A 22,303-nucleotide genomic window follows, 5' to 3' on the forward strand; every position below is an offset into this window, starting at 1 on the left:
CTGGACAGGAAGAGGAGAAAAAAAGAGAAATCAAGGATAAATATGATGGGACCAAATCGTACTTTAGGAACACAGTGATTACATATAAGGAATATTTAACATTCAATTTATAAGGCAATAATAAACCCTGTTCCTTTTACACATAGTATTATAAAATTACCAATCTATTTTCTGATTCAGAAATTAACTGTATCTACCTTAATAAACAAGGGACAGGGCTCTAGAATATTTGGTTTTAAAAAACTTTTGCTGTTGATTTTTGACATGCTTTGAAAAACTTGCCCCTGTGTAATCCTCTTTCCCAACACTGAGATACCAATTACAGAAAATCAACTGGCTAGAGTTATGTTTTGCATTTGACAAAATAGGAGCTGAGATTAAGGATATAGCTCACACCTCTTTCCTGAATATTTCCCTCAATTCTTCACTCTTGTAATTTCAAACGCATCGACCAAGTTAACACCTGTATTTTACAAACCTTTCACCAGACTGCTTTCAGCATATTTAGGACACAGTTATTCTCTGAAACCTCTACTCTGAAGGAAGGACCAAACACAGTGTGATACTTTCAGGGACTTCCACTTGTGGCTTCTTTTCACATGGGTATGTTTGCTGTGAGAACCACTCTCCTCATCTCTAACAACAGAAGTAAGGGAGGCATACGGGTGGAGAGAATGGTCTTTGAGGTTCACCTCTAGCCAGAACCTTCTGCTGGAGAGAAGGCACTTAGAAAACACACCTTACCTGGACACCCTGGCCCAAGGCTCGCAGGGAAACGAGCCTACCAGAAAACTGTAGTCTTTATGCTAGAAAATAAACAAGAGACACAGCCACGCAGACACTGTCTTGCATTTATTCACACAGAGGAATTAAGAATCCGTACAAATAATGAACATTGCTTTAAATACAAATAAATAGCTCTGGTTTCTAAAGGAAACAACTCTAGATAATTCAAAGTTATGTATTTTCTAAGTTCCTATTAAAAATAGACTATTTTGCATTAAGTAAGTCCTACTCCACCATAACCCTTTGAGGACGTTAAGGATAAAATGGTGAATTCTGTAATCTAAGAAGTCACCAGAAAAATGGGAGATGATGGTCCCACCTCTCTGAACTATCCCCCAAATGGAAGGAGAGTTACTTGCATCGCAGACAGAGCTAATAAATGCAGAAAGTATTTAATATCTAAAGATATCTAAAAAGATTGACCTTGGGGAAGGCGATGAGAGTTTTCTCTGAACCAGTTCTATGAACTTTGAAACCTCACTATGCTCAAGATTTGGTTCAAGTGTCATAAACTCACCTATGCTCACAGGAAGACTTAATTCCTAGAATGAAAGCTTCCTCTTGCTAGGGCCGAGGATGGTAATGCATCTGTCATCACTAGGGATTAAGACCATTTACCTGGTAAAGATGCAAAGGTGCCGCCCAATGCAACAGTCCCATCAATCCGGCACCAAGAGGACCAAAACCGCTGACAGAAACACACTCCCAGATCCATTCGTTTATTTTTCTCTCTCCGTTGTTGCATTTAAAATACTCAAACTGGGAAAACCTACCCGAGCCAGAGAGTATGTTTTACAAAGGAAGAATCATTTTAAAGTCATGCGGTCTTTCCAGCCTTTAAGAACGACACAAATCATGAGCTCATTGCAATCTTGGTGCCAGAGCAGGGCCTGCTCTGCGGACTTCCTGCGTCCACCGCGTGTCCCCTCCTCACCTGGCACAAGACAGTTCAATTTCTCCTACTCAGACCCCTACATAATTATTAATAAATAGTATCCTTGACAGAGATCGATATAGCAATGTTTAGATTTTCAGAGAAAGTTTGCTTTCCTATTTAGACTGACCATGATACAATTCCAAATAGAACATACTCATGCTATAAAAAACAATCTCATGCAATATGCGCAATTGTAAAAGTCCCACGTTAATAACAACATTTGGCATGTAGAAGGCAGAATTATTTAGATTTTTAAAAAACGATCACTCAAGAGTCAAAGCTGGGTTTCCGAACAGAACTTCGTTGTGGTATCAAATGCTGGATCTGATTCTACGGTTTTGTTGACGCGAACAACTTAAAGATGCACACCGTGTTTTCCTAACAAGATTTTGAAACAAGAACCATAATTCTTAAACAGATTACCACAACTTTTGTTCAAAGAATCGGCTCCCTTTTGCCAAGAACTTTTTCTTTTTTAGTCTAGTTGGAGGGATGGATTTCCATAATAAATTCTGGAACAACGGTTCTCAACATGATTCAGAGTTTCTCACTTCCCTCCCTCTCTCTTACTTTTTCTTTATCTTGTAAGGACGTTTGAGCATAGAAAAATGCTCCACTTTTTTTTTCTTCAAAAAGATGGATGTTAATAGATTTAGTTTCCGGATTTAAATGGTATTTTTTATGTCTGCCTTTCTCCCTGGCATACTATATAATGTTTCTGGAGTTACAAATCCAAACACACCAGCCAACTAGAGCATCCCAATGTTCCAATCACAATTTTGGATACAATCCTATTTATTCTGGATGACGCTCAATTCCACACATACGTCAGGGAAGAAACATCCATGAGAACATCCAAAAATGTTACGCTACCAAACATTAACAGTGATTGTGCTCTGTTGGGTAGTACCATTCACATCTACAAAGTACAAAGGCAGAGGATTTCAGGTGTGAAGACCAATTGGCTTTTGCTGCTACAATAATTCATAACCATCATCTTCGAGATTTCCAAGCTGTTCTAGAATAAGGAGTAGTCCTTTTTTTATCTGGAGGCTTAAAGTAGGAATAAACAGGTGCTGCTGGATACTCTGCGTCAGGATTTTCTGCCATCATTTTCAGCTTGGCTTCAATGGCTTTTATCTTAGCAGTGACACTGGAAAAAGGACAGCAGAGGATCAGAGCGGGCCTGAGTGCATTCTGAAAATACTCGCGTACTTTATCTTCCTTGTGTCTTTTTTGGCGGATCAGAGAAGCAACAAGATACTCAAATATGAATATGCGAATATTTCACATAAAACACACACACAATAACATTTTAAGAAAAAGATCAGGGCTGCCTCGGTGGCTTAGTCAGTTGAGTGTCCAACGATTTTGGCTCAAGTCACGCGTGATCTCGTGGTTTGTGAGTTCAAGCTGTGCGATGGGGCTCTACGCTGACAGTGTGGAGCCTGCTTGGGATTCTCTCCCCAATCCCCACCCCTCCTTCCCTCACACGCACTGTCTCTCTCAAAATAAAGAAATAAACATTAAAAAACAAAAACAGAAACAGAAACGATCAAACCTGAACCATCTATTAAATTTTTACCAAAAACCCAGACACTGTTAGGAGTACATCACCTATGGCTACATTTAATCTTCAGACACACACACTGTTTGACACTGTAGGGCCTGGCAGATAGTAGGCACTCAGATAATTCATAGAGAAATTGAAAGCAGGGTCCTGTATGAATGAATAAACAAAATGTGGTATTAGATCACATTTTGGAATATTATTCAGCTTTTAAAAGGAAGGGAATTCTGACATAATGCCACAACATGGATGAACCACGAGGACATTATGCTAAGTGAAATAAGCTTGTCACAAAAAGACAAATATGGGATGATTACACTTGTATAAGGTACTTAGACTAATCAAAATCAGAGGCAGAAAGTGGCACGGTGGTTTCCAGGAGCTTGGGGGAGGTGGGAATGGGAAGTTATTACTTGATGGATATAGGGTTTCAGTTCTACAAGATGAAAAGAATTATGGGGAATGATGGTGGTAATGGTTGTACAACATTACAAATGTATTTAGAATCACTGAATTGTACACTTCAAATGGTTTAGATGGTGGGGTGCCTGGGTGGTGCAGTCAGTTAAGTGTCTGACCCTTGGTTTCAGCTCAGGTTATGATCTCATGGTTTGTGAGTTCAAGCCCTGCAGCTCCGGCCTGGGATTCTCTTTCTCCCTTTCTCCCTCTCTCTCTGTCCCTCCTCTGCTGTCTCTCAAAATAAATAAACTTAAAAAAAAAAAAAAAAAAAGTAGACCAAGACTAGGTCAAATAGAGTTTAAAAAAAAAAAATGGTTAAGATGGTAAATGCTATTTTATATGCCTTTCACCATGGTTAAAAAAAAAAAAATTGGAAAAAAAATCCGTGTAAGATCGAAAACATTATAAGGTGGGTTATACTCATTTTGCAGATGAAAAAACTGAGGCACAGAAAGGTTAACTTGCCCAATATTCTTTAGCTAGTAAGCAGTAGAGATTTGAACACAAGGATTCAAGAGCCCATGCTATTAACTACCACATTGTACCATTTTTTGAATCACTGAGTAATAATGGAAGAAACACCTTGGAACACCTTGGAACACCTTGGAACACCTTGGAAATCCTACAAAATCTCTTTTTACTAATAAATGTGTGTTTATAAATTCAATCATTTATGGAGTTACAATGAGCCAGGCACTGTGCCCAGAGTTTTACTGATATTGTTTCTAATCCTTGTGATAACATCCATGTTTTATAGATAAAGAAATGCAGGGAGGTAGTAACTTGCCCAGGGGTCACACAGCTAACAGACTGCACGGCCAGGATTCAAACCCAGTTTGTTATCACCCAAACCCCTGCTCCTTCCTCTCCATCAGGTTGGGAGCTGCACAGCCCTGTATCAGAGAGAAGGCGTTGAGGAGACACTGCCCACGTTGGGAGGAATTCTCTTTGATGGAGGTCATTGCCATCCCTGGACCAGAATGCAAAGCACTCAGGCAGTGGATATTCTATGACCCCTGGTTTCCTTTCCATTTGCAAAGCGGTCAGTGATCTATAGGCAGGGAGACAGAAACCTGGAAGGGGATGTATACAATGGTCTTTCAGAAATCCTCAAAAAGTGTACATCTGCTCCTATATACTCATAACTTTACATGGTCAATGTAAAATTAAAACCCTAGGTTACAATAAAAAAGAACACCAAGGTATTACCAAGATGCATTCCAGCACCTTCTCCTCTCCATTAGTGGGATAGCCAGCTGTTTGTTCAGTAGGAGTCACCAAAAAGCAACCTTCTCTAATTAGGTATAGATGTTAATAGAAAGATGTAAGCTGAGGTCCTCTGGATAACAAAATAAATGGAAAACACTAGGCTGTTTAGTATAGACGCAAACACTGAAAATAAAATTAAAGACATGTTCATTGTAACAGAGGACAGCAGACATTAATGCAGTGGTCTCCTCCCAACAGGAGTTAGATTTATAAAAACCTCCATGAAAACTGAGTTGTGATCATGGAGATTCAAACTTTATGGGGAAAATGGCATAGTGGATAGGGTTCCCAGTGAACCTACAAGAGTCATCATACTTTTTCTTTTTTTTTTTTAATTTCTGGGAGCACAAAATAGTAAAAGAGGACAAAATTAAGAAATATCAATTATATTAACTATTATATTTAATATTTGTCATCGACATATTAAATATATTATATTAAATGTTATAATATAAAAAATATAATTTACCAAATATTAAGTATTAAATATTTTAAGTGTAGTAATATTGTAAATATATAAAGCAATGACATTAAATTAGTAACTATAAAATTAATTTACTGAATTTTGAAGTCCAGTAGACCTAGCTTTGACTCTGGAATCTGTTATTTGCTACCTGTGCCATCTTGACCAAGATATTTTACCTTGCTGAGTGTCAGTTTCCTCCGAAATAAAATGAGTGTTACAGTATTTTTACCGGCATTTTTATAATTAAGTGACATATGGCATGTGAAGTGTTCAGCACAGTGCCTGCTTTATAGTAAACTCAATAAATCCTGGCTATTGTTATTGTTAAAATTTCTCCCCAGGCTATAATGCAGGGGAAAAAAAACAACAAAAAAAAAACCCAAACAACAAAAACCCTCTACTTCTGCTCAACCATCCACTTAACTTCCCCTTTCTCCACCCAACTCTTCATTCCTTCTGTTTTGAATTAACTCCAAAGAAGTAACTGACAGTTTGTGCACACTAGAACCAACACAGCTACAGTCGCTGAAGTGGCCCAGAGAATGAACGAGCTGCACACTAACACTCTGCAGAAAGGAATTCACGGCTGGGGAGGAATTAGCATACGTATAATGACAAAGCCAGCAAGACTCAAGCCCTCATTAAAATGCTTGTTTTCAGCTTAAGGACTGTCTGACCGTGCCTGCGTGTTCCTGCGCCAAGCACAATGGCTGGTACGCGGCAGGTATACGCAGCTGTTTTTGAGTGAATGAATTCTGTAAGTCCGTGATCTTGGGGGTATGGAGGGAGAGGCTATTACGCGTTCTAGAGATTAACTGAACACATCTCTCAAAATGTCAGAAGTTGACAGGTTCTATTACAAACTAAGAGTCTAAAGGTCCACTGAAGTACGAATGAAGGCTTGGAACGAAGCAGTGGCTCAGGCTCTCGAATTCTCGTTTGTGTCCTTCTATCGCACCCCATCTTACCTCAGGTTAGACTGAGTGGGCTCAGTGCTGGAGGACGGCTCAAGACTGATAGGAAGGATCTTATCATTCTTGTTATGATCATATCTCTGAAAGAAAAAGGGAAATCACTTCACTTGAACAAAAACCAGCCCTTTACTATAGTGCATAAGTTCAAAAACTCCAACCCCACCAGTGTACCGTTGGAATATTTCTAGACAATCTTCGGACTGCTTTACATTTAGAACCTATGCAAAACTCCACACAGGTTTGGCCTAAAAGCTACAAATTTAGAAAAAGAAGTTTAAAAGAAGCTTCCTATCTAGCCACTAGTCTGCCTTATTTGGTAGGGAAAGAACTTCAACTTTCAAATTCACAGATGGTACAAATACACAATAGGAGTCCCCTCTTACATCCTCTTACAGTATTTATTTTGCTTTATTCAAAACACTTTAAAATTTTGCTAGATTTCTGCCAAGTACCAAGCATAACATTCAACTCTCAACAGGTCTGAGTGGAGAAGAAAAGTAGCAATAAAAGCTTCCAGCCATGGATACAGAAAACATCCTATAGCAAAAGAACAGTTTAATTTGATGTCAGATAATTATACACCCTTGTAAAAAGTAAATTAAATATTAAAGAGCAATCAGGCCCTCTGGTCAAAGACTTATAGGAGAAGAGAACTGCAAGGCACAGAGATTCTTAAACGAAAGATGGGAACAGAGGATGATTTCTCTTGCGTGTCTTTTCAATGAGACACAGGATGAGAAAATGACAGCCAGTCTGGCAAATGAGACTTGATTTTCTTTTGAGTAAAAAAGCATTTGGTAATTCTCCCCGTTGTTTCTATGTTTAAGGCAATGTGTCCTAGAAATTGAGAAGGCTCTGTGATTACCTGAGATACTCAGAAGGATACAAAGTGTTGGAGCTCTGTTTTTCAGTCTGGACACCCAGCTCCAAAGTTTAATTTCTGTGACTCTTTACTGGGAAGCTTGATGGGTAGGGGGCCTCTGATCAAAAGCCGTGCTCCTATAGCTAAAGACTGGAGCGCTAATTTTAACCGCTACGGATCTTGTTGCAGGCAGGTCTGTAAACACCCCACCACAAAGGCAGCAACTCAACTCTTGGGATTGCTCTGGTCCACATCCTTCTCTACCTTTGTGGCAGGTAACACAGAATGCCATTCCTTTTTTTCTTTTCTTTTTTTTTAATGGTAATTATCTTTTCCAGTGCATTTTTCCAAGAGACCAACTATAAAGATGAACAAGGCCATTTGCCACTTCTAGGGCCTTGGAGACAATTCAGACCCTGCGAAGTCCCACAAATAACTCTCAAACTCTCTGGAGTGATGAGATGCCAGGAATTTAAGCACTCATACAAACTACCCATTTCTCAAGCGTTTAGGATAAACATATTCAAACTCTCCACAGAATGGAGAGGCTGGGAACAGTCTAATAATGCCTAAAGCAACTAATTTTAAAAATAAATGCATTTTTTCCTCCAAAGAACAACCCCCACCAAAAACATGATAGAGGTCTGAGTATACACATCAGCCACATGGAAAAATCAATCAAAAACAGAATCTGTGGGTATGTGGAGAGAAACAATGAAGGAACTTAATCCCTCCTGAGATGTTTCTCAAAAGAAAAATCTGGCAACACACATGGTAAGTACAAGTAGGAGACCAAAGTATGCCTGCTCCAGATGTGAAGAGGCTGGGATGCAAACGGGTAAGTGGACAACGGTCTTTTGGAAAACTCCTTAGGGTGAGCTTGGTGTGGTCTTTCTAGCCCAGCAGGCTTACCTTGACTTGAGCATGTGCCCATCGCACCACCAGCTTCTTAGACAGAGCCAGCTTGCCATTGAGACACTGGATGGCTTGTTCCGCTTCCTGTGCAGGAAAGGGACAGATGTTAGTCAAAAATTCATGTGCCTCATAGGGCCTCACCAGCTTTGAAGGCTGTGATTCCAACCGGACTGCTTCTGATAAACAACTGGCAAAGGATTTACAATTTAAATAAATTAAAAAAAAAAAAAAAGGCACGATAGCAGAAAGGGTGTGAGTTTTATAAAGTTGGTCAAACAGAAACGCCAATCCTGGCTCTGCCAATTACTGGCAGTGGGATAGCTGGCAGGTCCCTCCCTTAAGCTCTGTGAATATTAGCTTCTTCATCTCTAAAACATGGACACTACTACTTGTTCCTCACTGGTTGGAGGGAGGAGGAAGAGTGCATGTAAACAAAGCATGGAGCACGTGGTAAGCACTCAACCACTGTTAGCGCGTTGTTCTTATCAGGGGATACCTTCCTATACACTTCTGTCTGCGAGGACCCACTGTGCTAGAAAATCTACCGGAACTATACCCCAGACGAGGGCTTACACTCCCTGGATCCAAAGTGAGAAACAGTAATGGCTTCAAAGGATACGGGAGTGAAGGAAACTAGGCCGGAAAAAGCAGGAGTGAGTCAAAGAGCCTGTGAGCAAGGTATTTGTGTGAGCCAATCTATGCACCTGGTTTTGGGAGCCAAAAGTTCCCTGACCCTTTCCCCATCAGATACGGGAGGAACAAGGTTAAAAGGAATTCCTGAAGCTGGATTAAGAGTCACTCTAGGACATTCCCAGGAAGCCTGGTCGTACTTTTCCATCCTGCCAAACCTTCTCTGCCCCATTTGTATCCCTGAGGCATTCAGCCAAGTGTAACCCACATCTACCAGGGGGTGAAGAAGCTCTTAAGGAACCGGAGCAGAAGCAAGAGTGGATCTGACACTGCAGTGTAATACCACCAGGCATTCCAGTCTGGTTTTACTGGTGATTCTCTTGTTCCTCCAGAGCTCGCCAGCATGACAGTCAACAAACACCTGAGTGTTCACTATGTGTCAGCCATTGGACAGTCACTGACATCCTTGCTTACCAGTTAGAGAGACAGATAAGAGACATTTTATTCTCCTTTTTAGTTTCATCTAGGGAATTAGAATTCACATGGCATTCTCTATTAATTCTGCAGCATTGGCAGTAGTAAGGAGATAAATGTTTTAAAAATGCCAGCAAGGAGATAAATGTTTTAAAAAATTTTTCCTATCTTTGTATGTCATTTCAAAGTTTGTGTATTCAACAATATTAAATGCCAACTGTATTTTCCTATGTACCCTCATCTATTCTCTCAACTTCCTGTAAGCAAAGGAGGGTATTTTAATCCCCATTTTTAAATGAAAACTGAGCCAAAAGAGGTCAAGAGACTTGCCCAAAGTTCATAAATAAAAGAGCCAGCAATAGAAGCTAGGCTTTGTAATTTGTAGTCCAGTGTTTTAAAACCACCATCTATCCCCACCATGACCACTGATTTTAATTGTCTGTAAGAATGCTTACCACACTCTATCATTAAGGAAGAATAAAGTATTTAAAAATGCTAACCATACGCAGCATTTTTTTCACTTCCCTCATTTAGAATAGCAATGTATCTCTTAGTGCCTGTCTCATTTGCAAAAGTTAGAGGAGATGGAAAGCACCCCCAGCACCGATAAGGACAAATGACACTCTCATATAGTCTCAGAGCATACGGATACATCATTGCTTGAAGGCAACTGGCAGTCGTATCAAGAAAAAATATGCGTGGCCTTTGTTGATAGCATTCAGTTTCCATGTATACAGTAAACGTGAAAATAACTAGAGGTATGAAGATATTCACTAGCATACTGTTTACACTTGTGAATCACTGGGGACAACCTAAACAGCTAATAACTGGGGATTAGTCAAATAACTTACCATACACTCCTACGATGAGATACTGTGTGGTCATCAAAAATGATGTTGAGTTACATACAACAAAATATATAAACATTAAAGATCTACATCAGTGAATTTTTTTTTAAATTTTTTTTTAACGTTTATTTATTTTGAGACAGAGAGAGACAGGGAGCATGAACGGGGGAGGGTCACAGAGAGAGGGAGACACAGAATCTGAAACAGGCTCCAGGCTCTGAGCTGTCAGCACAGAGTCCGACGCGGGGCTCGAACCCACGGACCGTGAGATCATGACCTGAGCCGAAGTCGGATGCTTAACCGACTGAGCCACCCAGGCACCCCTACATCAGTGAATTTTTACATATAAACAGCCACACTGGTGAAACCACAGTATCATGATACAGAATGTTTTCTGGATGTGTAGTAGAGGACAGAAAATTTTTAATAGACTTTGAGCGGTAAACAGGACGATATGACCTTATTTGAGTGCTCTAAGCTCTATACGTGTGTATGCATGTGTGAATGTAATGAAAGAAGAGACTAGAAAGATCTAAATAGTAACAAGAAAACTAAATATTAACCAGACTAAATATTAACAAGAATTATTTCTGGGTACTGGCTGATAAGGGAAGTCACGTCATCTATATTTTCATCTGTAATTAATATGTACTACTTTTATAACAAGAAAAACATCCAAATACAGTATTATTGAAACAATAACCAGGCAACGTCTTCCATATGGCTACTAAAGTTATAGAGAATACTAACCAGTATCTCTTATTTAATAACGTTCAAATTCTATTTCTTTATCAAGCCATGTCCACTTAGAGGATACAATTTTACTGCAAGAAGATACATGTGTATATCATGGTTGAAGCTGAATGCTCTCTTCCTCCATATATATTCAAATCTGTACGCATTTGTTCTGAGACACTGAGAAGAAGGGTACATTTTTAAGAAATCAAAATAAAAGAGTTTGTGGGTGGCTCACCACACAGAGGGAGGGCTTCTGCACCACGGGGCAAAACTATTGAAAGAAAAGGAGGCTTTGTTGGCCTGCCACTAAAGGAACAAACAAACCAGAACAGGGAGGAGGATGTCCATGTGCTTAATGTGGGCACCCCAAAGCATCTGGTCAGAAAAGTAGGTCAGCCGCCTCAGACCGCGAGCCTGGGGAGGGTCGATTTTGAAAGCCGTTCACCCGTTCGTTTACCGAGGGTCTCCTTTAGGACTCAGGGCGAGGCACAGAGGGGTGAGTCCAACACGGCTCTTGCCCACAAGGCACCGTGACTTGTGCTCGGGGAGAGAGGACTAAGTAAGGAGGAGAGTATGGGAAGCACCGTGAAAGGGGAGAGGTTTCATTACCTGCTTAGTTTCGAAGTTGACAAAACAGTACCCTCGAGGCTGTCCCTCCAAAGCACCAGACTTGTGAAAGAGGAAGTCAAACTGCTTCACTGTGCCAAATTTCTGGAGGAGCTTGAGGAGGTGGTATCTGTAGAGAAAGGACAGCCCATGAGTACACTGGGAACTTGGATGGCCACTCTGGCCGAAGTGGGAGATAAAAGCAGGAGATGATTTACCCCAGGATAAAATCTTGCCTCCCCCCCCCCCGCCCCCCTGCCTTCTCCCAAACTGCTGCGTTAGTTTATTTGGCAAACAGACTTGTTTGCCTCTATTTGGAATGGGAACTAGAATTGTCATGGCTAAGTGTCTGTCCAGCACAAAAATACCAAACAAAAACCACACCTAACAAACAGCTGTCTGGCCCAGAAGCACCATTTGTTTTTCTTTGGAGAAAAGCTCAAAAATAGTTGTCGATCTATTTATTTTAATCTCTTGGCAATGAACTAGCATTTGTGAATAACTACCACTCCATCAGGACACATACCCACCCCCAAAAGCCAAAGCCTACCTTATCTCAAAAATAAATAAAGTAACACACATTCACACAAACAAAAAAACAACTTTGGAAGACTTCTGTAATAGATTCCATAATTAATCATTAGCCCTGAATTGCACCTCGTGAGAAACTCTGCCAAAAACCAAACCACAGCTAGCGGCACTTCCATACGTGCCTGTGAGTTTCAATCCCTGACGTGACTGAACGTTAGGGACAACGTGGAACCACAGTGTGACCGAGGCTGGTCCTCATACAGGGCAGGAGAACCTGGCCAGTTCTATAAATCACCCAGCTGTGGATAACTAATCAACCTCAGTTGTTTTCACACAGTTATAACTTGGAGCACGGCCGATTAAAGAGTATTGAGGGCCCAGGAAGACATTTTTCCTGGTAGGAGGTTCACCCCAAGCTCTTGCTTGCCATTGTGCCCCTTATCCTCTTCTTAGATTCCTTTCTCTAACACTTATTTGGTTTCTATAGAGCTTTTAAGTTATTCAAACAGATGTGGCCTTAACAGGTTGCTGTAGCCAATCTCAATTCCGACTTCCTGTCATCTGATGTAAGGGTGAGACAAACCAACAGCTCTCCCGTTTCCTTTTCCTTTGGCCTTCCTCCTGGCATCCTCCACACTATTCAAATGGAGTCAAGGCTTTCTCTAAACAATGCTGTCCCTGTGATACTAAAAGGTATCAGCCCACATGCTAAATCTGTTATTACTGGGAATTCTACCCCACAGGGAGTCAGTAGAGCTGTCGTTACAGCCACATTATATTCACATTGTTTTCTAGGAGAAACTCATCAAGATTTTACTCTTGAGTAACATCTCCTTTGGGAGGCAGAAAGATACGAAGGGGATCATAAGCTCTACATTACTAAATTTGATACTAATGTACATCAACAAGCAAGCCCATTATCCTGGATCAGGTGCCTGACACAATGGAGCAAGAAAGACATAATACAGGTCTTGCACTGGGGCAGGATGCAAGGATCCCAAGGCATACTGTGAACATTAATCTGGTCTTTAGACCTGCTTTGAAAGGGAAAGCAATTGTAACTCCCTAGTTTCCAAATTCTCAGCTCCCATCAGGAGACCTCAACTGCTAGGGAGGATGTAGGCGTGGATTCTCCAGAGGAAACGGGAGACACCTCAAGTACAGATTTCTGGTTTTAGTTGATTTTTGAGTAGGGGTACAACAAGGGTGAGCCTCTCAAATGTGCAGACAGATATGGGCTGGAAGAGTCTCCCCTGGGTCTTTTTTTTTTTTTTTAACTTAGTTTTTATTTTTTTAAGTAATCTCTATGCCCAGTGTAGGGCTCAGACTCGCAACCCCAAGATCAAGAGTCTCATGCTCCACCGACTGAGCCAGCCAAGCACCCTTCCCCTGAGTCTTTAACTCACAGCTGCATCTTCCACTTAATATACTCATTCAAACCTCAACACTGTGCCAGTTGCCATGAATGGTGGGTCAAACCCGTTTTTCTAAAAAAACATCTAAGGGCTGCTGTGGGCCGGTCATCTTTTCATCAGCTCCATTCTGCTTAAAAGCAGGAAGGTAAGGCGATCGGCATTTCCTAGGAAATGAATTTTAATTTACTCAGAAAAAAAAAAAAAAACAAGCCAACAGATTACTCTTTGAAAAGCTAACAAATACGTTCTGCCCGAGAAGTGCGACCTTAAGATTCCAGGAACTCTGCTTAGGTCTGTGTCTTCAACTTCTCCAGGATTTCTTTCCTTGTTTGATAATTTCTTGAAATTATCGGAACACCGAAACAAAAGGAATGAAATGTTTACTATTTGGCTTCCTGGAGATGGGGACTGTGAGCTCTGATAGTGAAAAAAAAGCCTGAAGAGTCTTGCTTTCACATCTGCAAGCACTTTCACGTGCTGCTGAAGTATGGGAGGGCTCACGACTCATCAGAGCCTTGCTTCACTTCATGAAATGTGGGGCCCTGCAACTTTCAGGAGCTAGTACACCAGTCCCAACATATTTCTGCAACTTAGTGTTTTCTGTAATGGTCTTGAAATGGCCTTCCTGCCTAGTGGCACAGAAGTAATTAGTCTACACAAATGTTAAAATAGACACCTAGACACCTACTACTTGTCAAAGACCGTAGTAGGCACTTGAACCATCCAGATGAATACAACCAGGTCCTGGCCTTCAAGGACCTCACATTCTGGTTAGAAGACAGAGATATGCAATCAAAAAATTGCAAAATGCTATGATACTTGCACATAGACGTATGTACATGAGCACACAAAGAGGCCCAACTGTGCAGGAACATGGTGGTTACTGAATATTATGTGCAAAGAAATAAAGGCGAAAGGGAATCTGCTTCATTGGAAGAGAGTAAGAGTAGGGCAGTTAAGAGATGAGCTGAAAGGCAGGCAGGGGACAGACTGTGAAGGATGTTGGTGTTCTTAGTGAGGGAATTTTAATTTGATGCTGTAGGCAATGGGAAGCCAATGAAATGATATTTAAGACTGTTTTAAATGCATAATTTGTTTTAGAGAAAATTTTCTTTAAAACTTATAGAAATTACTATTTGCTGGGTCTTTATGTTCTATGCTATTAAATAGTATCACTGTGTTTCAAATTTAAGTAGCAAACAGTAAAGGCTGGATTCGTGCAAACCAAGGCATTAAAAGAAAAGCACGAATCATGAAGGAAAAACAAGAATTAGCTGAGAAACACAGGTTTCTTTAGGGTTAAACACACATTCATGCGTGTACTCCCCTCTCGCATTCCAGTTCACCTCTGAAAGTCGGCCTCAGAAGGACACTTCCACCTGGATGGCTCTCCGCTGCTTTTAAGTTTACTTAGTATAACCCAGAATGACCTCCCCTCCAAACCTGATACCCTTTCCAGCTAGTCCACCAGTCAGTGTGGACATGATTCTCCATTTCTTAGGCAAGAGACATCAGGGTCATCTTCAACTCCTGTTCCCCTTCCATCCATCACGTTCTTCATCTCTCAGACTCACCTAGTGGCTTCCAAGTTCACGGTCTCTACCTGGGTGACAGATTGGCCTAGTTTCCAGCAGTCTTTCCTAGCTAATCTTCGGCATCAGTCTTTGCTCCTCCAACCCACTCTGCATACTGATGTCTCATTTCTCCACATAAAACATCACTTTCATGTTGTCAGCATCCTGCTTAACACCCCCAATAAGTCTCTTCTACAACAAATTCAAACTTCTTGTCTGAGTCAATTTTAAAGACCCTGTATGCATCTGATAGAACTCCATCTATCCCACTGCTGCTTTCACCCTCATTTAGTATTCAACCTTCCTTTAGTCAAAAAGGTCCTCCTGATAGTCTGCTCACACATTCTTTCTTATTTCCACTTACACCTTCCATTTAGAATGCTCCTTCTTGTACAATTTTTGCTGGCTTTGTTTCTTCTCATATTTCTCCTCATGAATTACGTAGTGGCTATTGATTTGACTTTCTATGCAAAACATTTAATATTTGAAAAGAAAGCCTGGATTAATCCTTTCAGAGGAAACCACAGTGTGGAAAATAGATAATGTCTAAGGACATTATCTTTTTTGGCTTCTCTGTTGCAGGCACTAGCAACGATATTTGGAAGTACTGTTTTTACCCTATGGTTAGACTGGGTCCCACGACAATTTAAAACAAGTCCTTATATTTTAAAAATTTAGAACAGGACACTTTAGGTTATGCTTGTTCAGTTAAATGGACTATTAGAATATCTGAGCAAGGAGCACTAAATTAGGTGATGGGAAATTAGTCCATGGCTAACTATTTCAGTATACTGAGTCACCTCATTTAACTCTTCCTGTCCTATAAAACAGGGAAAATATTATCTTTCTCCTTGCCTCACAAGGTTGTCATGAGCTTAAATAAGAGGAACTAATACAATATTAGAGCCAGAAAAAATGTTCACCCCATTAGTTGAACATTCTCACTTTGTAGGTGAGAAATATGAGGTGTAATGAAGTTGGGAGGAATCAGAATAATGGAACCTGCTACCTCCACAAATCATACGTCATCATTCCCTTAAATCTAAATTCTACGACCTATTTAGTCATACAGATATTCTTGGCAGCTAGCATAGCCAAGAATGCTATGGGGAGTACTGCAACCACAAGTACTGAACACAAACCAATGTGAAGCAGGATATCAGAGTGCTAGACAGTCAGTTAGCAGTACACATTCCTCTGAGAGGAGACTGATGGGTGTCCCATGTAACTTGATCAGGACTCAGATTAGTAATAAGCACATACACATAAGATGACTCGAATTAATTATCAAAAAAAACTGAAAAATTGAGTGGAAGAGTCTTTTTTTTTTTTAAACTGTCTCTGTACCATTCATCACAGTAAATATACACTATAAATTGTCTTCTACAAGAGGTGAGAGGCCATCTGTATAAGAGGGGCAATTCAAATCAGTTTATAAGAGATCAGGAAGAGGGATGGTAAAGAGCAGGGGTATGTACAGGAAAGAGATAAGAGTGTGTTGAAAGGGAAACAGCAGGAACTAGCAGCAATTTGTGGGTGGGTTTAATTATGAAAACTGGAGGACACTCTGCAAACTTCTCTCAGAATCATTAGTTTATTTTTTTTCCTTGTTTAATTTTTTATTAAAGTTTAGTTATTTTGAGAGAGGAGAGAGCGAGCGAGCACATGTGCAAGTTGCGGGGTTTGGGGGGGGGGCAGGGAGAGAGAGAATCCTAAGCAGGCTCCCCACTGTCAGCGCAGAGCCTGGCATGGGGCTAATCCCACTAACTGTGAGATCATGATCTGAGCCAAGATGGAGTTGGGACGCTCAGCTGACTGAGCCACCCAGTTGCCCCATGAGTCATTAGAAGTTTAAAGATCTAGATTCAAATCCCTTCTGAGATTGAACTATAAGCCAGGCACCCATATTCACGTAAGATACAACATGCAATCCTACAATGCCTGGAAATGACTGTATTTTGATAATTCATGTAGGCCCATCATTACCCACCTTGAGAGGAACAGGATCTAGAAGTTTATGTAACTCAAAAACTTGGAAGGAAATCACACATTTCCATAAGACCTATCTTACTAACATGCTAGGTTTCTTTGCTATAATTAAGTAAAATTAAATGAGGATAACGCTCAGCGTTTTCATGCTAACCACAGCTACGACTGTCATATCTTTAAAAAGAAATTTATTATTATTTATCAGTGTGTTTGGCAGAGAAAATGTTTTGAGATAAGGAATCCATAGAAGAAAACAATAGCAGGTGACACAGAAGTGGGGAAGCCACAGGTAGGCCCGCAAAGCCCTGATCTGAAGCTCAGTCCATGATGTCCACCTTTGGCCTGACATAAAAGGGGCAGAGATATCAGTGGGAAAGTTTTGATTCAATGTTTCTGTTAATGCTCTAACAGAAGAAAACATGGATATACTCTTAACTTCTGACATAAACTGAGGTGGTAGATGCCCATTTGAACTTTCCTATCAAGCAGCAGGACACAATCAGAACAAGAGTCTCATTACGGTGAGTTGCAGCCAAAAACAACGAACAGTGTTTCCGTGTTCCGATTTCCATTCAGAGAAGCAGAGGTGGGAATGGAAACCACTCTGGGGAGCAACCCCTCACAGCCTGGCTTTTAGATGATGGAAACAGCTTCTCTGATCAACACTCATAATTGAGAGGCTGGGCTGATTCACACATTCATTCATCCTCAAAGCCATAAGCCATAAAGGGAACCAAAATAAATGCACAGTCCACAGTCCAGGGCCCCAGTGACCAAGTAACATAATATGGGGACAACATATGTTAAAGGGCATAATTCCTAGAGGAACCTAAAGTTAATTTCATTTAGCTGATCTGAACTTCAGCAGAATTAAGAACTAAACTTTCTGTTACCATCCTGACCCATTAGTTCACATCCCTTTCCTCTCTCCCAGTCCCAATCCTATATACACCTCCTCTTATCCTAGACTCAAGTAAGCAGGTTCTCTTGTCTCCTCTCACCGCGCCTTTAACACTATTCCACAGGGACTGCCTTGTTAGGACTGATGACATATTCCACGCCTGCTTTAAGCACTGATCCAACCCAGCTGGATCTATTCACTCCTTACCATCCTGCCACCAACTACAGCCCTGTACCTACTGACACACTGGGGGAAGGAAACACCTCTTAATTCTCTCCTGCTAAGAAAGTACTTTCCACTATAATGGCCACATGGAAAGAGTGGGGAGTCAGGACAATTTAATTAGTTGTGTTACCCCGGGCAAGGCACTTCTGTGTTTTTGGATCTCAGTTTCCTCTACTGTAGGATAAGAGAATTGGATCCTATCAGAGGATAGGAGTCCTGTAACATGGAGTCCTGTAACATGGAGTCCTCTAACTGACTGCCAAAGAAAGGGTGGCAGTTGCCAAAAGGCTTTGGGGGGACCTCTTCCCCACTTTAATCAGCACAGCTCTGAGCTTGTATTTTATAAACAGGTTCTGATTACTTTAAGACAAGGTTCCTCAGATTTAAAAAGTTTGAAAACTGCTTAGTGTGGTACTTGGCACAAATAGGCACTTGGCACACATTAGGCACCATACCATTTAGTGAATGAATGAAAACCAAAGGGGCTGACGTGATTTCTAAGATGCCTTCCAGCTCTGACCTTCTATGGTTCCATGGCTGCTTAACATGAATTACAGCCAAGCGGTACCCTCTGCCTGTTGGTGAAGGTACTGAGACCTCTGCTGGTTCCCTCATTTTGAGAAATAAAAGTATGCTGTGGCTTGATTCTAGAAAATAATGTCCTGTAGTCACTGGGTACAAGGATTCAAATTGGTGAAAAAAAAAAAGAACATCTTCAGCAAGTAAGAAAAATGAAGTATATGTTTTAAAGAATACCCACGTCTGTGTTCTTGCAGAACAGTCCAAATATAAGAAAAATGTCAACATAACAGGTTAATAACAAAAGCATGTACCCTTCAAAGGTAATTAAAACATAAATAAAAGGGCGAAAATATATCCTACATCTCTTGAAAATTCTTCTGAACACCACCACTACAAACATCCCAGTTTTGTAGGCAACAAATTAAGATGACTTAGACTCACTCTGTGATCTTGGGGTCCAGGTTGCCAATCCATAGCCGGTGCCCTTCCTGTAGGGAACCCTCTGAAAGGATGGATGCGTTCTCCAGGGGAAGAGTTCTGGTTTCTGCTTCCATCAATCTCTATGAAATACTAAAGAAAACGTGAACATTCAGGCAGGAGAGGCAGCAGTGTGTGAACAGGAGACTTCAAATTCAATTCAACAAACATTTATTCAAGGAGGGCAAGCCCTGGGCAGTTCTTCAAAGGCCTCAGTTATTCCACAACCAGGGCCCCAGCACCAGTTCCCTTGGGACAGCTCCTCTGGCAGCCAGAGTGCAAGGGCTTCCATTTAAGGTGAAAGGGGTGTGGTTCTGCGTGCAGACACTAAAGTTTTCCTCTTTTGAAGCCAGAGGCCGACTGGGCGGGAGGCCAAAGTCTTTATTACTACATGATACTCCAGTTCAAAAACTGTCACCCAAAATAAGTCTTGGAAACCACCAGAAAGAGAGTCTTAATGGCACTGAGGGAGATGGGTGGGAAAGTGCAGTTATACGTCTCTTCCTCATGGATGAGGCAATACAGGAAATTTAAAGCTATAGATTTAGGAATCAGAACTGGGTTTGAAAGCAGGCTGTGTGACTTGGTGAATTGCCAGAACATTCTAGGCCTCTGTTCCTTCATATACACTATGAATGGAAATAACAGTTTTTATCTTACAGGGCTGTCGGGAAGACTAAAGATGCGTGAAAAATCATTAAACACTGCATCAACAACAGTAAGCAATCAATCAATGTTTGCTAGTATCATGTTTAATAGTTTGGAAGAGACTCAGAGAAGAGACTAACTTCCTCCTAAGTCATTCCAGTTGCACGCTTACTAGCTGGGTAACCTTGTGCAAGGTATTTAGCCACTTGTGCCTCAGTTTCCTCATCTGAAAAGAGAATGACCCTTCACAAAAGTTGTGCAGATTCACTGAGTTAACACACTCAAAACATTAAGAACAATGTATGGCACCTGAGGAGTTTTCAATGAATGTTAGCTTAAATTATCACTAGTCTTCGATCCGGAAAGGACTCATCTCACAACCAAAAAAGGAGGCTGAGGGTTATGATGGAGACAGTAGTGGCAAGAGAAAAAACGCTGGTGTCAGAAGACCTGGTTTCCAATTTTGGCATTTCCATTGGAAGTCACTTCTTTCTAAGCTTGTTTCCTCATCTCTACATATGAAACCTTGCCCTGCTTGTAACTTAAGGGTGCTGAGAAGGCCAAAAATGAGATGACAGATGTAAAGCAAAGCTTTAACAAATATATCATGTGGTAGAGAAAGAAAAAAGGGCTGGGAAAATGGCAGGTTGTGCCAGACTTTACAACTCCTTGCTCTAGGAAACAGATACTATGTAACCCGAAGTGCCTCAGAGGGTAGTGCTTGTAGGAACGGTCTTAAAAACAGCAGATGACATACACTGATCACTGCCATTACCTCTTATTCATCTCAGCATAGCCCATGAAGTCTGGTACACAGTGGGAGCTAAGTTATTGTTAATAACATGTTTATCCAGCCCCTCACGTGAGGGTATTATTCTACCTTTCCCACTCACGTCTTCAATGTGTTCAACAAAGTGTGACAAGCAACTGCTAACTGCTAAGCCCATGGCTATGTGCTGAAAAAAGAGAAATGAATAAGCTTGTAGTTCTTGCTCTTACCTCCTGAGAGAAAGGTGAAACACACAGAAACAGAATCCTAGGAGTGGAAACAGACCAGGAGAAGCATTCTGTATTCTCTGTGCTTTCTTATCCTCCTATTTTCCTACAGATCATTCATTCATTCCAAAAAAGAAAAACTGAGCTTCTATTTCTAGGCATTGTCTAGGACAAAGCAGTGAACAAATAAGCTCTCTGTGCTTGGAATGCTCATGGTTTGGAGGAGGGGCGGGACAACACAAACACAAGATAAATAAACAAGGTATAATTAGCGACAGAGCTGCAAACACAATTTAGCAAGGTGATCTGACATGGAGACTGGGGTTGGACTACTTCAGCATCAGTGGAGAGGGAAGGCCTCTCTAAAAGAGACAACATTTGCGATGACACTTCAATCATAGGACCTTCTCGGATTATCTCATGTCTGAAAACAGGAATACCCACTACTACTTAATATGACAAAAGGGTAGCATGTTTTAGTGGCAAGAGTGCGGGATATGGGGCCGAAAGATCTGTATTCAAATCCTGGCTTTGGCACCCAGTTATTGTGTGACTTTAGCTAAGTGTCTTTCCAGAAAAGCTTTTCCTAAGAGTAGAGCCATAGCCACCTTTTCTTTCTGTATACTGCTCGTTCAACGTTATTTACTATTCTATTTCTGTTTCCCTCACCAGAATGTAAGCTCCTGGAGGACCTTCCTATCCTGGACATAGTTCCATTCACAGCATTTAGTACACTGCCTGGTGCTCAATATTAACTGAATGAATGAACGGGGCTCCACTTGGAACCTCATTTTCTTCTTCTTCCTTTCTAGAATGGGCACGATTATCCCTAACTCATGGGTCGTTGAGGGGTTTAAATAAGAGTATCTGTGACAGTTTAGCACTGGGCCTTTTGTAAAGGCGTAGTAAGATCAAGATGTCATGCGACCATTAAAATCTTTTAGGTTTGCAATGGCGACAATCCCCTAGATTAACAGAGTTCACAAAAAACGCTTGTTACATCTATCCTCGCAGTCAAACTGCAGCCGCCTGGAAGGCAAGAATAATCCTACAGGGAATAAAGTCCAGAGAAGCAAAGCCACTTGTCCCTAAAGCTAAGGGTAATGGCAGGGTCAAGCCTGGAACCCCGGCTTCCCGATTCCTGGCCGCGAATTCCCAGATGCAATGGGTCATTTCTCGGATTGTTATTTCCGGGCTAGCGGCGGGACAATCCGGGGCGGGGCCTGAGAAGCCGTCTTGCTAGGGCAGTCTCCTCTACGAGCCCCTCGCGGGGTCGGCGCTCAGGTGCACAGGCGCCTCGCGGCGGGACTCACCTCGTGGCCTCGGCGTCGTCCCCTCGGCTCATGCCCCAGAAACAGGTCCCGACCCCGCAGCCCGACGGCCCTCCAGGCGCGTCCACCTCAACGTCGCCCGCTGCCAGGCCGTCGGTGACGCGCTACGCCTGCGCCGCCGCGCCGCCCCGTGACGTCATGGCGCCCGCGCCGCCGCCGT

General features: G+C 41.5%; 1 protein-coding gene across 1 annotated transcript; it reads right to left on the minus strand.

The window, feature by feature from the left end:
* Positions 1 to 837: 837 nt before the first annotated feature.
* On the minus strand, positions 838 to 22,251 carry RBM18 (RNA binding motif protein 18). The gene is made up of 6 exons (XM_030292982.2): positions 22,126 to 22,251; positions 19,133 to 19,261; positions 11,538 to 11,664; positions 8,236 to 8,322; positions 6,456 to 6,541; positions 838 to 2,876 (listed from the first exon to the last, which is right to left on the minus strand). The coding sequence occupies exons 2-6, from the start codon at positions 19,243 to 19,245 to the stop codon at positions 2,717 to 2,719; spliced, it is 573 nt and encodes a 190-aa protein (XP_030148842.1). The 5' UTR covers positions 19,246 to 19,261; positions 22,126 to 22,251; the 3' UTR covers positions 838 to 2,716.
* Between the last annotated feature and the right edge of the window lie 52 nt (positions 22,252 to 22,303).

Source organism: Lynx canadensis, chromosome D4 (genome assembly GCF_007474595.2).
Source record: "Lynx canadensis isolate LIC74 chromosome D4, mLynCan4.pri.v2, whole genome shotgun sequence".
Taxonomy (NCBI): domain Eukaryota; kingdom Metazoa; phylum Chordata; class Mammalia; order Carnivora; family Felidae; genus Lynx; species Lynx canadensis.

Bases quoted from the DNA above. Each gene is read 5' to 3' on its own strand.
- RBM18 (XM_030292982.2), bottom strand. From the start codon at position 19,245: ATGGAAGCAGAAACCAGAACTCTTCCCCTGGAGAACGCATCCATCCTT. The intron at 11,665-19,132 runs GTGAGTCTAAGT...CTTTCTCTACAG, and splicing joins CTGGACCCCAAGATCACAGA to ATACCACCTCCTCAAGCTCC. The intron at 2,877-6,455 runs GTAAGATGGGGT...TCCTTTTTCCAG, and splicing joins CCCACTCAGTCTAACCTGAG to TGTCACTGCTAAGATAAAAG.